The 12,473-nt window shown below is 33.1% G+C and overlaps 1 protein-coding gene across 1 annotated transcript; it reads left to right on the top strand.

Annotated features, from left to right (window-relative positions):
- LOC107614290 (serine carboxypeptidase-like 50) lies at positions 3,995–5,641 on the top strand. The gene has a single exon (XM_021108459.1). It carries the CDS (start codon positions 4,039–4,041, stop codon positions 5,356–5,358), a length of 1,320 nt encoding a protein of 439 aa, XP_020964118.1. The 5' UTR covers positions 3,995–4,038; the 3' UTR covers positions 5,359–5,641.

The following is a 12,473-nucleotide window of genomic DNA, read 5'->3' as shown; positions in this document are numbered from 1 at the left end:
AAACTTAAAACACTAAATATTAATTTCATTATAAAATTTTAATATTATAAAAAAGTATCAATTTAAAGTATTGGCCCTAACATTTTTCTAAAGTTAAGCATAAACATGTGTTATTTTATACAAAATTTTTTATATATAACCATAATATATTAAGCCTACTTTTTTATTGTAACAAAAGTGCACCCAAAAGGAAGCCCAAAAGACAACCTTTTCCTTTCCTACTCATCACAGGACCATGCCAAAAGTAGTGGCACACACCTCCTAATTCTCTATCACTAGCACTAAAAAAAAAATCCAAAATGGAGAAATGTAAAACAGAGAGCAATCCAATGCAAACACAGAAAAATAAAGTAGGCAAGCAAGCAGATGGAGGGGAATACATACCTTATTGTTTGAAGTAAGCAAAGAAGGAAACACAGTGCGATAAACAGAAAGGCAAACACGCGAATGGAATCAGCCAAAAATGCAAGCAACAAGAAGGAAGTACGCAATAAGAGAAAATGCGAGAAGTAGAGGCCAGGGAGTTATAAAGCAAAAAGGCATGATTACAAGCAAAATTCCAACGTTTCAAATGAAATACGAAAAGTTGAAGGATAAAATTGGAAAATTCTCCCTTGGCATTAAATGTCATTATGGCATCTAAGAAACCGCAAACCAGCGAATACCCCCATTAGAAAAACCAACGAACAAACCACGAAACGCCTAGGCACTCTCGTCTGAGGAACCCGAGCGACACGTTCTTGGCCCAGCACGAAATAGTCAGGCGCTCCCCGAATCCTCGACTTTGACCAAGGAACCGGGACGACACACTCCTTGCAAGCCACGCAACGGCAACCAAAAGCTCCTTCAGCAATGAAACCGAGCACGCTCACTCTCTTGCTCAAGGGGCAACTGTTACGGACCCCGTTCCCAGGTCCTTAACTCGGAGTTGGCTCCAACCCAATTACCTGGGCCAAGACTCCCTTCAAAGTTCAAACCGGTCTTATAATTCCTAACCAACATTTAAAATCAAGAGAAAAGGACAAATAGGTCCCTGACCTTTTGTCCCGCGGACATTTTCGTCCCTGACCATTGAAAAATACTTTTAAGTCCCTAACCTTCACAAAACTTGGACGGATTAGTCCCTGACAGAGACATTTGGACGGATCAGCCCCTAACGGAGGCATTTGGACGGAATGACTGATCCGTCCAAGTTTTGTGAAGGTCAGAGACTTAAAAGTATTTTTCAATGGTCAGGGACAAAAATATCCGCGGGACAAAAGGTCAGGAACCTATTTGTCCTTTTCTCTAAAATCAAATATTCCTCTTATCTCGAGCTATATAGTCAGAGGCCCCGTCAGATATGTTTCTCATCCCACTCACTTAACCTCTCAGATCTATTTTGACTTGGGCATTAAAGTATCTTTATAAGTTATTTGCTAAACATGATGTGTTATTTAAACATTCCCAATTAATATTACTTTATTTTATAATCCACAGCAATGCAACTTGCATCTAAACATGATTTGTTATTTAAACGTTCCCAATTAATATTCCTTTATTTTATAATCCACAGCAATGCAACTTGCATTGAGAACATACACAACGTGGCATTTCTATTTTTTAAATATGGTAATACTAAAAAAATAATAAATAAAATTATTTTATTTACTTTAATATTTATAATTTTATTTATATAATATTTATTATTATATATTTAAAATTAGTAGAATTTATTATTTTAGTTAATAGTTAACCAACAATATTTAAAATGTAGGCTAAAGCTAAAAATATATTGATAAATTACTAACAAAAAAAAAGACGGATAACTAAAAGAGGATGTTTCTATAAAGATGTAGAAAACGTCTTTTTTTAAGATATTTTTTAATAATTAAAATTTAACACATATAATCATTTAAATTATGTTATTTTTGTCAAAATTAGGTCAGATAAATTAATTTTAATTTTTAAAAATTATCTTAAAAAAAGACGTTTTTGACATCTTTATCTAAGTGGCTCTCTAACTAAAAATACAAATTAAAAATAATAAATTTTGCTGCAAGTTAAACGTTTTAATGTAATTAAACACGGGTGACGTCTATGGTGAATGTATGAGAAACGTGACTAAGTTGGTTAAAGCGGAATAGCCAATCCGAGCATGACAACTAGCATGTGTGGGGTAGAAGACCAAAAGTAGTTGACTCGGATGACCACACTAAATTCGATGATGAAGGGATGGTAAATGTTATCCATTGCTAAACCAAAATAATTAACAAATTAAACAAATCAGTAATTATTGAAAAAGAACGTGGTAACATTGGAAGTGCAATGCACACAAGTTATGCCTAAAATCGATGGAGTAACTAGCCATGGTTGTTTTGGGTTGGCTTGTTCAAGATTTAGGAAGAGTCCAGAGCTTTTGGTGGATGCACAATTAGATTTCCAAATCTATTTTTTTTATTTTGTTGATTTTTTATTTTTGAAATGCAGATTTGTTTATGCTTGTTTCTTGATTTGATTCTGTTTTTGTTTCTATTATTAGAATAAACGTGATTTTAATTTTTAAAATGTATACTTTTGTTATTGTTGTGTTGGCTGTAATTAATATATTTTAGTAGGGGTGTGCATGGGCCGGATGAAACCGGGTTTGGTGTGACACAGACCCGACCCAAAATATATACCGGGCCTATTTGTTAGACCCGAACCCGACCCTAGACCCGATGAAACCTATACACTTTCGGGCCACGATTATACCGGGTAAAAACCGGGTGAAAACCGGGCCGTTAACATTATATTACCTTGATACCTTCTTGTAAGTTAGCATATAAAAATATCCAAATTTCCAAGATTCCAACCATTATTTGACATGGTAAAATTCACTTAGAAAAATATAATAAGAACTAACTCTTCTCTAATATTAAAGTATAACCATAATCAATACTAATATTGCCTAATAACACCAAATATTTAAATCAATACAAATAACACAAGATTATGCATTAGTCTAAAGTCTTATGCATTTTAAACATAAAACATTAACTTATAGTCTTATATATAATGACTAATAACACAAAATATTAAGGTTTACAATACTTAAATTTCACATAATAATAGCCATCATCCATCACTAATAACACAAAATATTAATTGTGTATGATGACCGGGCCACCGGGCCGATTTCGGGTGACCCGAGCTATGGCCCGGACCCGACCCGAAATAATGACCGGGTCTACTTTTGAGACCCATACCCGACCCTAGACCCGATGAAATCATATCAAATTAGCCCCAAAAATGTTCGGGACCGGGCCGAGTCTTTGGGCCGGGCCGGGCCATGCACACCCCTATATTTTAGTATAAACATTGATGCCAAATTATGAATTTTGGGTTCTAGTTTTTATTTTTTATTTTGTTGATTCTTTTAAAATTAAAAATATTTTTATTTTTGTGGATATATCCGAATTCCGATCTAATCCTATCCGCAAATGTGCAGATCGAATCGATAAGATCCAAACACAAAAATTATAGATATTAAATCTGATCCGATCCAATTCGTGTACTGGCCCTAATAAAAACCATATTTTTCCTATCAACTCTCCTTGTCTCCAATTTTTTGTTGACACTCTCCATCTTAGTTTATATTATTTTTTTTTGGTAACTATCTTAGTTTATTCTTTATTGTCAAAAAACAGCTTCATTCATTTCACCAACTTTTTTCCAAACCTAACAACTTTTATTTCATCCCGTTTTGTCCACGCAGCTAATAATGCACGTTGCAGAAACGATTTTTTGGCCTGAAAATTTCCAAAATTGCCCACGCAGTAAACTCTCCAAACTTTACCACACTTAAGCTTAATCCACTGCTACTCCATCCAGAGATTTCCCTTGCCACCTGTCATCATATCATTGGCCATTCAAATTTCAGTCACTCTTAGCCAAACGATCCCGTACCACCATAGAAGTACCCTTGATATTTTATCGAATAATCAAACGAATCCGGGCTTATATATACTCCCAAAATATTACCCTTGGATTCACGTTCCAATTTACTTTGTCATCATCATGAATACTCTTTTCTTCTTTATCTCCTTTTGCTTATGCATTCAAACCCATGCATCAGCTTCTTCGAATTCTTCCAAATCAAACACACTGTTTCCAAAAGAAGCTCACCCCACAAAATCAGGTTACCTTTCTGTCAGCAAAACCTCTTCTTCCGCCTTCTTCTACACTTTCTATGAAGCTCAGAACTCGACCTTGCCTCTCTCCAAAACCCCGCTTCTCATTTGGCTCCAAGGTGGCCCTGGAAGCTCCTCCATGATTGGCAGCCTCTATGCTGTTGGACCATGGCGTATCACAGAATCCATCACCCTTGAACCCAACCCTGGTGCTTGGAACAAGTTCTTTGGCGTTCTCTTTCTTGATAACCCCATTGGCACTGGATTCAGTATAGCCTCATCACCGCAAGAGATCCCAACGAATCAAGAAGGTATTGCCAAACACCTTTATGTTGCTCTTACAAGGTTTCTTCAACTTGATCCTGTTTACAAACACCGCCCTATTTATATTGTTGGCCAAAGTTATGGAGGAAAGTATGCGTCTACAACTGGAAATTACATATTGAAAAGAAATGCACAGTTGCATGCTTCTAAAAGAGTGAATCTTGTTGGTGTGGCTATTGGGAATGGAATAATTGAGGCAGTGACCCAATCACGCACGCATCCGGCTAATGCTTATTATGAGGGTCTAATCAATGAGAGGCAAAAGAGTGAGTTGGAGAAGGATCAACTGGAAGTAGTTAGGTTGGCACAGATTCAGCATTGGAGTGAAGCAACGATTGCATGGCGAAGACTCCAGGGGAAGTTGCAAAACATGTCAGGGCTGGCTACTTTGTATGATTACACAAGGAAAGATCATCCTTATCACTATCAAGATTGGGTTACTCAATTCTTGAATATAGCTGAAGTGAAGAAGGCATTGGGCGTGAACGAACCTCAAGTGTTTAAATCGAGCAGCAGTAATGTTGGGGAAGCATTGCTAGGAGATATAATGAAGAGTGTGAAGTTTATGGTGGAGGGGTTGTTGAAGAGCAACACTATTAGGGTGTTGTTGTACCAAGGTCAACTCGATTTGGTTGCTGGTCCGGTTCAAACTGCGGCATGGGTGAATACTATGAAATGGGAAGGGATTGAGGAGTATGTGAATGCAGAGAGGAAGATATGGAGGGTGAATGGAGAGCTTGCTGGCTATGTCCAACAATGGAAGTCACTCACCAATGTTGTTGTCTTGGGTGGTGGCCATCTTATGCCTGCTGACCAGCCTGTTAATGCTCAGACAATGATACAAGATTGGGTCTTGCAAAGGGGTTTGTATCAAAATGTGTAAGTTGTTGTATTGAAAAGGAAAAATCATAAATAGATAAAGAGAACAACTAGGGAATCAAAAGCAGCAAAAAATCAGTCAAAATGTGTTTGGGTTCTATAAGAAATCGGGTTTTTGTTTGTACTCCGTGATCTCAGGAGCGATTTTCAAACATATTATTCAAAAAGTGATTTTAATTAAACAATTTTGTTTACTTTTTGGCTGATCACATTTTGGTTCCATATACTTTTCCATAGATAAATGAATAATTCAAGTTACCCCTTAAAATAATTTGTTCACCTTTAAATTAATTATATCCCGCAGTATTTTATATTTCTTTTGTGTATTCAAGTATTATTACTACGAAAAATATTCAAGAATGAACATTTTTTTTTAGTATTTTTAGTAATTAATTTTATTTTATTTATGATAATCAAATAATATTTTTATTCTATATTTTTAAATATTATTAACTAACTACTTATTAAAAATAAACTACTTATAACAAATTTTTAACTCAACGTGCGAATGTATATAACTTTTTTTTTATGTGAATTTTGTTTCTTTTCTCGAATTTTCTCAATGTTTTCTGCGTCTCTACATTCTGTTCCATCTCTGCATTCTATGTGTTTCTCTTCCTTCTCTATGTTCTTTTCGTTCAAGTTCAATGCTCTTTTATCTGATTTGAAGATTTGGATCAAAGTTTTTGACATCAAGCTGTGAAATCAGGTTTAAACAGATATGTCGTTATCGAAGATAATGAATGATTCAAGTTCAGACTGTCAATTGAACCAGAGCGAAGTGGATTATTGTTTTGAATTGAACTAAGTAGCTGAAGTCTGGTTCGATTCTAGTTAATGTAGTTCGTTAGTAGTTTATGATTCTGTAGGTGAATAAAGTTGTTTTTCTCTTTGAAAATTGATGGTTTGAATTGAATGTAAGGCAGGAGTTCTGAATCTGAATTATTATTGTGATGAATCTGTCTCGTTCTTATTTCGGTGTATTTCTATTTACAAATTGGTGTATTTTGGTAATCTTGCGGTGTGTTTTTAGGTTTAGACTTTCAATTGAACCAAGCTGAATTGTATTATTGTTTTAAATCGAATCAAGTGGTAAGGTCAGTTTGAATCTAGGTAATGTAGTTTGTTAGTTGTTTATGATTCTGTAGTTGAATAATTTTGTTTTTGTTTGTGAAAATTATTGTTCATAGTTGATGATTTGAATTTGAATGTAATGTACAAGTTTTGAATCTGATTTTATTATTTTGATGAATTTATTTTGTTCAAAGTTTCGGAGTATTTTAGATTCTAATATGGTGTGATGGTTATCAGTGGCTCAAAAAAGGGGGGAGTTGAATCTTAGCTACTTCTTCTACTGAATATTGCTTTTTCTTTCTTAAGAGAACTTAGGAGATATTTTCACTTTTCTCTCGTGGTAAACTGAGAGACATTTTCATTTTTGTCTCCTTAGTAACAGAAACAGAAAAGTAGAAGGGAAGAAGAAATAACACCCATATATATCATGGTTCAGCTACAAGGTGCAATGTAGCCTACATCCAATCTCCATCACAACAGTGACAGAATTTCACTATCTTTAACAAATTACAAACACCAATTCCTTCTCTAGGATCTACCCAATCCTATTTGGGACAAATCTAGATTCTAACCCCAACCTGAATTTGACTAGACCTCAATCTAACTTTCAACTGCAAAGTGCTAACCCAACTTGTAAGAAAATTTCCACAGGATCATGACATAAAATAGAAAGATGTACAAAGAACTTCTGAGACATCTTATGACTTTTTCTCACTGTTTTAACTTACTACCGTTTACTTTTCATTGGCTTTTTCTTACAAACCTCACCATGTTTGCATTTTACAATGAGACTCAGACAGATCCAAACTGAGAAAAAGAAAATACAAAATAAACTACATGAAGGAGAAGAACTCTAACAGCTTGGGTAGCTATGAGAGTGAACTTTGTGCTTTTCACTTACTCTCCTTGCCTTCAACCCTTGGCCGTTCACCCTTAATATAGAAGGGTGAAACTTCCAAGGTTGAAACAAGTTCAACCCTCACAGCAACTTCTTCTCAAACATCAGAGTAGCAGTGGCTACAATAGAGGAGAGAGAGGACCGAAGCTGTTGCATGCATGCTTACCTCTTCTCTCTCATCCTTTTTCTTCAAGCTTCTTCAATCTTGACCATTGAGCTTGACTTTAGTCCCAAGTTTTGATTTTGACCATCGATGTGCCTTTGAACCATATAGGCTTCACGTTCTTCGTTGTTACCTCTTCCATGCTTGAGACCTTGAAGATTTCTTCTTTGATCCTCGGTGTAGCACAAAGGAGGAAAAAAACTTTTTGTTGTGTTTCACCAAGATAGATTTGCTTCTTAACCAAAGCCTTCTTTCTTGCTTTGATTTATCTTCAAAATCTGATCTCTGAACCTTCTATTTTCTTCTTTCTTTTTCTTGGATGAACACGTGATGTGACCGAAGCAACAGAGAGGAGGGAGAAGAGAGAAACATTCGGTGAAAGCTTTGATTGAAATTAAATCAAATTGAATTCTAAGTTCCAATTACCAATGGATGGAGTAACCGAAGCATGCTTTGAGAACCTTGGTTCCTTTCTTTGAATCATCCATTTTGGTTCATGGACTTGTGATTTGGACTTGTCTATTCTTCCTTAGTCTAAGGTTCAGCCACTTGTTGTGAAATAATTTTTGCACAAAGTTGAATTTATTTAATGATCAAGTTGGGCTTGTTAAACTTGGCCACTCTGAAAATTAAGTTGCTTTTCCTGCACACTCACTAAATTCATCAAACAAATAATTGAAAACAATTTATTAAACACTTTTTAATAATATTTATTCATCATATTAAACTAATATAAGTTTTCCAAACTCAACAATCTCCCCCTTGATGACAAACATTATTAAAACTGAATTGAAAACATTAAGATAAAGTACTTCCCTTTGAAGATTCACAGATTTCTCCCCCTTTTCATATGTTCAATAAGCTCCCCCTCAATATGTGCTTGATTAACCTGATTAACACACATATTCATAGAAATAATGCCTATATACAAGCTCTAAAAGATTCCTAAAGGATGATTAAAATTTCAAAAATTGGAGCTTTTTAATACAGAGTCATTTTTTCACAAGTCAAAGCACACAGAATTATTTAAGAACAGGAGTTAATGACGCTCCATAAGCCAAACTGCCCATATACATTTGAGCAAAAAATATTTTTGTCAGAACAATCAAAGCTCAAAACTGAAATCAATCCATTAAAATAGAGTGTTCAAAACAGAGCCAAATTAGAGCATCAATAAGAGCCAATAACAGGGCAGTAAAAAAACAAAGCACCAATAACAAAAACAGGACATCAATAGTAAAACAAAAAACTGTTTTAATTCAGTCTCTTTTTTTCCTCTTTTGTCATCAAGGAGGGACACCTGCAAGTAAAATAGATCAAACAATGCAGTCCAAAATGATAAGTCATGCATAACAAAGAAATAGTACCAAAATTAAGTTAGCTATAGTCATCTAACATAAATCAAAGTTCAAGACAAACGAAAAGTCCACAATTTCAAATTCAGAGAGAGAAAAATAAGGAGTAGTCAGCAGCAGCAGGGAGCAAACTAGGCATCAGAGATCTCTTCATCAGATTCCAGAACATCATCTTCTTTCTCGGAGGGAGCCATGTCCTTATTAACGGAATCCAAATGTTTTAAGAGCAAGTTTACCCGTTCATGAGATTTTAGCCAAGCCTTTTCATTTTGTAATGCAAGATTTCTAGCTTCTTTGCTGGGTTTTACCATTTGCTTGGACATGGTAGCAAATTCCAAGAGAACATCTTTAACCATTTCAGAGAAGAGATATTTGTAGGAATCAGATGTTCCAGCAACAGAGGGAGATGGAAGACTTTCATCCTCACTTTCAGACAAGGCTGGAGCCTTAAAGCCTTTTACCTTTTTACCTTTAGCATGTTTCGGTACACCACCACCTTTGATTGTGGACACTCTGTTCTCAACATGTTCATTACTCAAATCAATATTGAAATACTCAAACAAGCAAGTTAAAAACATTCCATATGGCAAGGTACTCTTTTTATCACTTTTCACACAATCCCACATATGACATATCATAAGGTAAGCAAAATATATGGGAATGGAGTTTAAAACAGCATAGAGTACGAGAGTATCACAGACAGTTACTCTCTGGTATGATTCGCTCTGTGGCATGATAATGTGAGTGATGATATGGTGCAGTAGAGCCCTAACAGGTCCTAGGACTTTATGTGTGGGAATATTACCATCCATAGAAGAGAAGTTTTCACAAACTCGAGCTAGGACATCTTGATGAAAAATGCCAACATGATTATCCCACTTGCCAGACATATATGCCCTTACCCCCTGAGTTCTCATACTCCAGGGCAGCACTTATGGTTTCAGAACTCAAAACAAACTGAGTATTTTTAACAAACGAATGAAACTCTCCTTCATAAAAAATCACATTTTCATAAAATTTGCATACCAAGTTCGGATAAAATGGTTTTCAAATTTTGAAAATAGGAGACTATTTCAAATCCTGAAAGTTTGTTTTAAAATCGATTCCTTTATCAGATAAGACTTCAAGATCAACAACAAAAGATGCACAGAGATTGTGGTTTGCAAGAACTTGAGTATGAAACTCATAGGCCGCACAGGATAAAAAATGGTAGGGGTCAAAGTGAGAATGAGATTTATCATATTTCTGTTTGAAGTCTAGAGACTCAAGGTTAGGGGACTCCCTTGTATCTTGAAGAACAGATAATTGGTTAATACTAATTCAAATCTAAAGTGATTATAGTCGCCAATATTTTTAATAGAAAAAACAAATAATTGGTTAATACTAATTCAAATCTAAGTGATTATAGTCGCCAATGAGTAATAGCTCAAATGGCATAGTCTTTTCATACTCAATTAAGAGGTTGCAAGTTCGAGTCTCCTATTTTTGGTAAAAAAAAAAAAAGTGAATATAGTTACCAAAAATCTAAAGTGAAAAAAATGTTGATAATTTGGTATTTTTTAAATAAAAAAATTGCGAGACTATTTTCTAAATGATGGGGTGCTTGACTAATGACTACTATCCTAGTCAAGCGCTTAATTTTTTTTGTTTGAATGGTCGGCTATTTTTGGTTACTAATAGGGACGCATATGATTTGGACAAATTCAAAGATTCGGCTAGGATTTGAATATTTTAAGATTAATTTAGTGTGATTTTATCGAGTATAAGATCGAATAAGAATATTAAAAATAGACCTAATTATTATTTTATATCAAGTTCGGGTCAAGACGAATTTGGCTTCATCTATCCCATATATTTTTTAGAGAGATTAACTAAGATATATATGTTTTAAATTAATTCTAATATTATGTTATATTAATTCTAAATTTATTCTTTTATGTTTAATCATATTTGTTGAATTAAAAAATAAATAAATAAAGTATAGAATTAAAATTTATGGACCAATTCAACTTCAAGTATGGATATCAATTTCTTGGTAATAAGTATATATATTATAAATAAGTATATCAATTTTTTGACATAAAATTTATTAACACTTAGACTTTATACGGTCTAGACCCGATTTTAGTATAACTCAAAAATAGTGTGATTTCATTTTGTTTAAGGCCGGATAAAAATTTTAAAAAATATACCCAATTATTATTTAAAGTCAAATCTAAATCAAGACAACCCTAATTTTATCCAACCTCACTTGCACCCTTAGTTACTACTCTCCAATCTTCATCCATACATCATACATGAATAACTTCCTTAGCGGCCTCATTTTAATTCAATTATAAATCCATACATCATACATGAATAACTTCCTTAGCCCCCTCATTTTAATTCAATTATAATACAAGGGGATGCTTCTATAAAGACGCGTAAAACATCTTTTTGTAAAGACGCTTACGTGCCACATTATTATTAGACGTATTAGTGAACTGATTATTTTTTAATTTTTAACAAATTAGAATAAAACTGATTTTCTTTATAACAATAACAATAAACTCAATTTTTTTCAGGAATCTAATTGTATTTTTAAATTTTTAGGAATTTAAACGTCTGCAAAACAAAAAGTCAAGAGATATATTTATCTTTTTATCAAAAAATTTAAAGATATTCGATTTAGATTATGTAATTCGATCAGATCAAACCGGGTATAATAATTATAATACAGACAATTAGGTTTATTATTGTTGCTATAATAAATCGATTTTGTTCTGGTTTATTGAAAAATAAATTATTAACCAGTTAATAAAGATGTCTAATAATAACATGACACATATATACATCTTAAAAAAAATATTTTTAATGCCTTTATTAAAGTGGTCTCCATAATTATAATATAATATAATAATCAACATTTTTTTCTCTTTTCTTTCACTTTTAAAAATAAAAAATAAAATAAATATGCAAGTAAATAGTAAATAGTGAATAGTAAAAGTAAATGGTTAATTTGAAAGATCATTTATGTTCTAAATTGATTTCTAAAATTTTGTTTAAATCAAATTTATCTTTCAAAAATATTTAGTCATATTATTCGTTATGTCTAGAGATGACAAAAAAACCTACATCACAAATATGTACGAGATTATTTCACGATGGATAAGTTAACAAAAACTCGTAAAATTCTTCTATTTAATACTATAAAAAAATATATTGGCCACTTTGAATACTTTTATCCAGTGGTAGAATGTTTAAATTGAGATATATTCATCAAAGAAATAATCAATAAAACACTCATACGTACTTTCTCATTTTAGGTACATTTATACATAAAATAAATTATACATAAAGAAAAAAAAGAAAAAAAAGAAGAGTTGAAATAGCAAAAGAGATAAAAATGACGATTTTTATAATTTTGTGTGGCCATCTATCAGACAACTATGATTTTTAACAAAATTAATTTGTATTTATTGCATTCAACTTGAATAAGTAAGAAATGATCTTATTTTAATTTAGTCCTTAATTCACATTATTTGAATTTAGGTCAATATATATGATTTGATTTGATTTGATTTAATTATTAGTTGAAAATATCTCAATTGCCTATTTTATTCATTGATTTATTATTTTAATGACAAATA

This window comes from Arachis ipaensis, chromosome B08, assembly GCF_000816755.2.
Source record: "Arachis ipaensis cultivar K30076 chromosome B08, Araip1.1, whole genome shotgun sequence".
NCBI classification, from domain to species: Eukaryota; Viridiplantae; Streptophyta; class Magnoliopsida; order Fabales; family Fabaceae; genus Arachis; species Arachis ipaensis.
The sequence above is the reverse complement of the archived record's forward strand: the minus strand, read 5'-3'. Positions and strand labels throughout refer to the sequence as shown.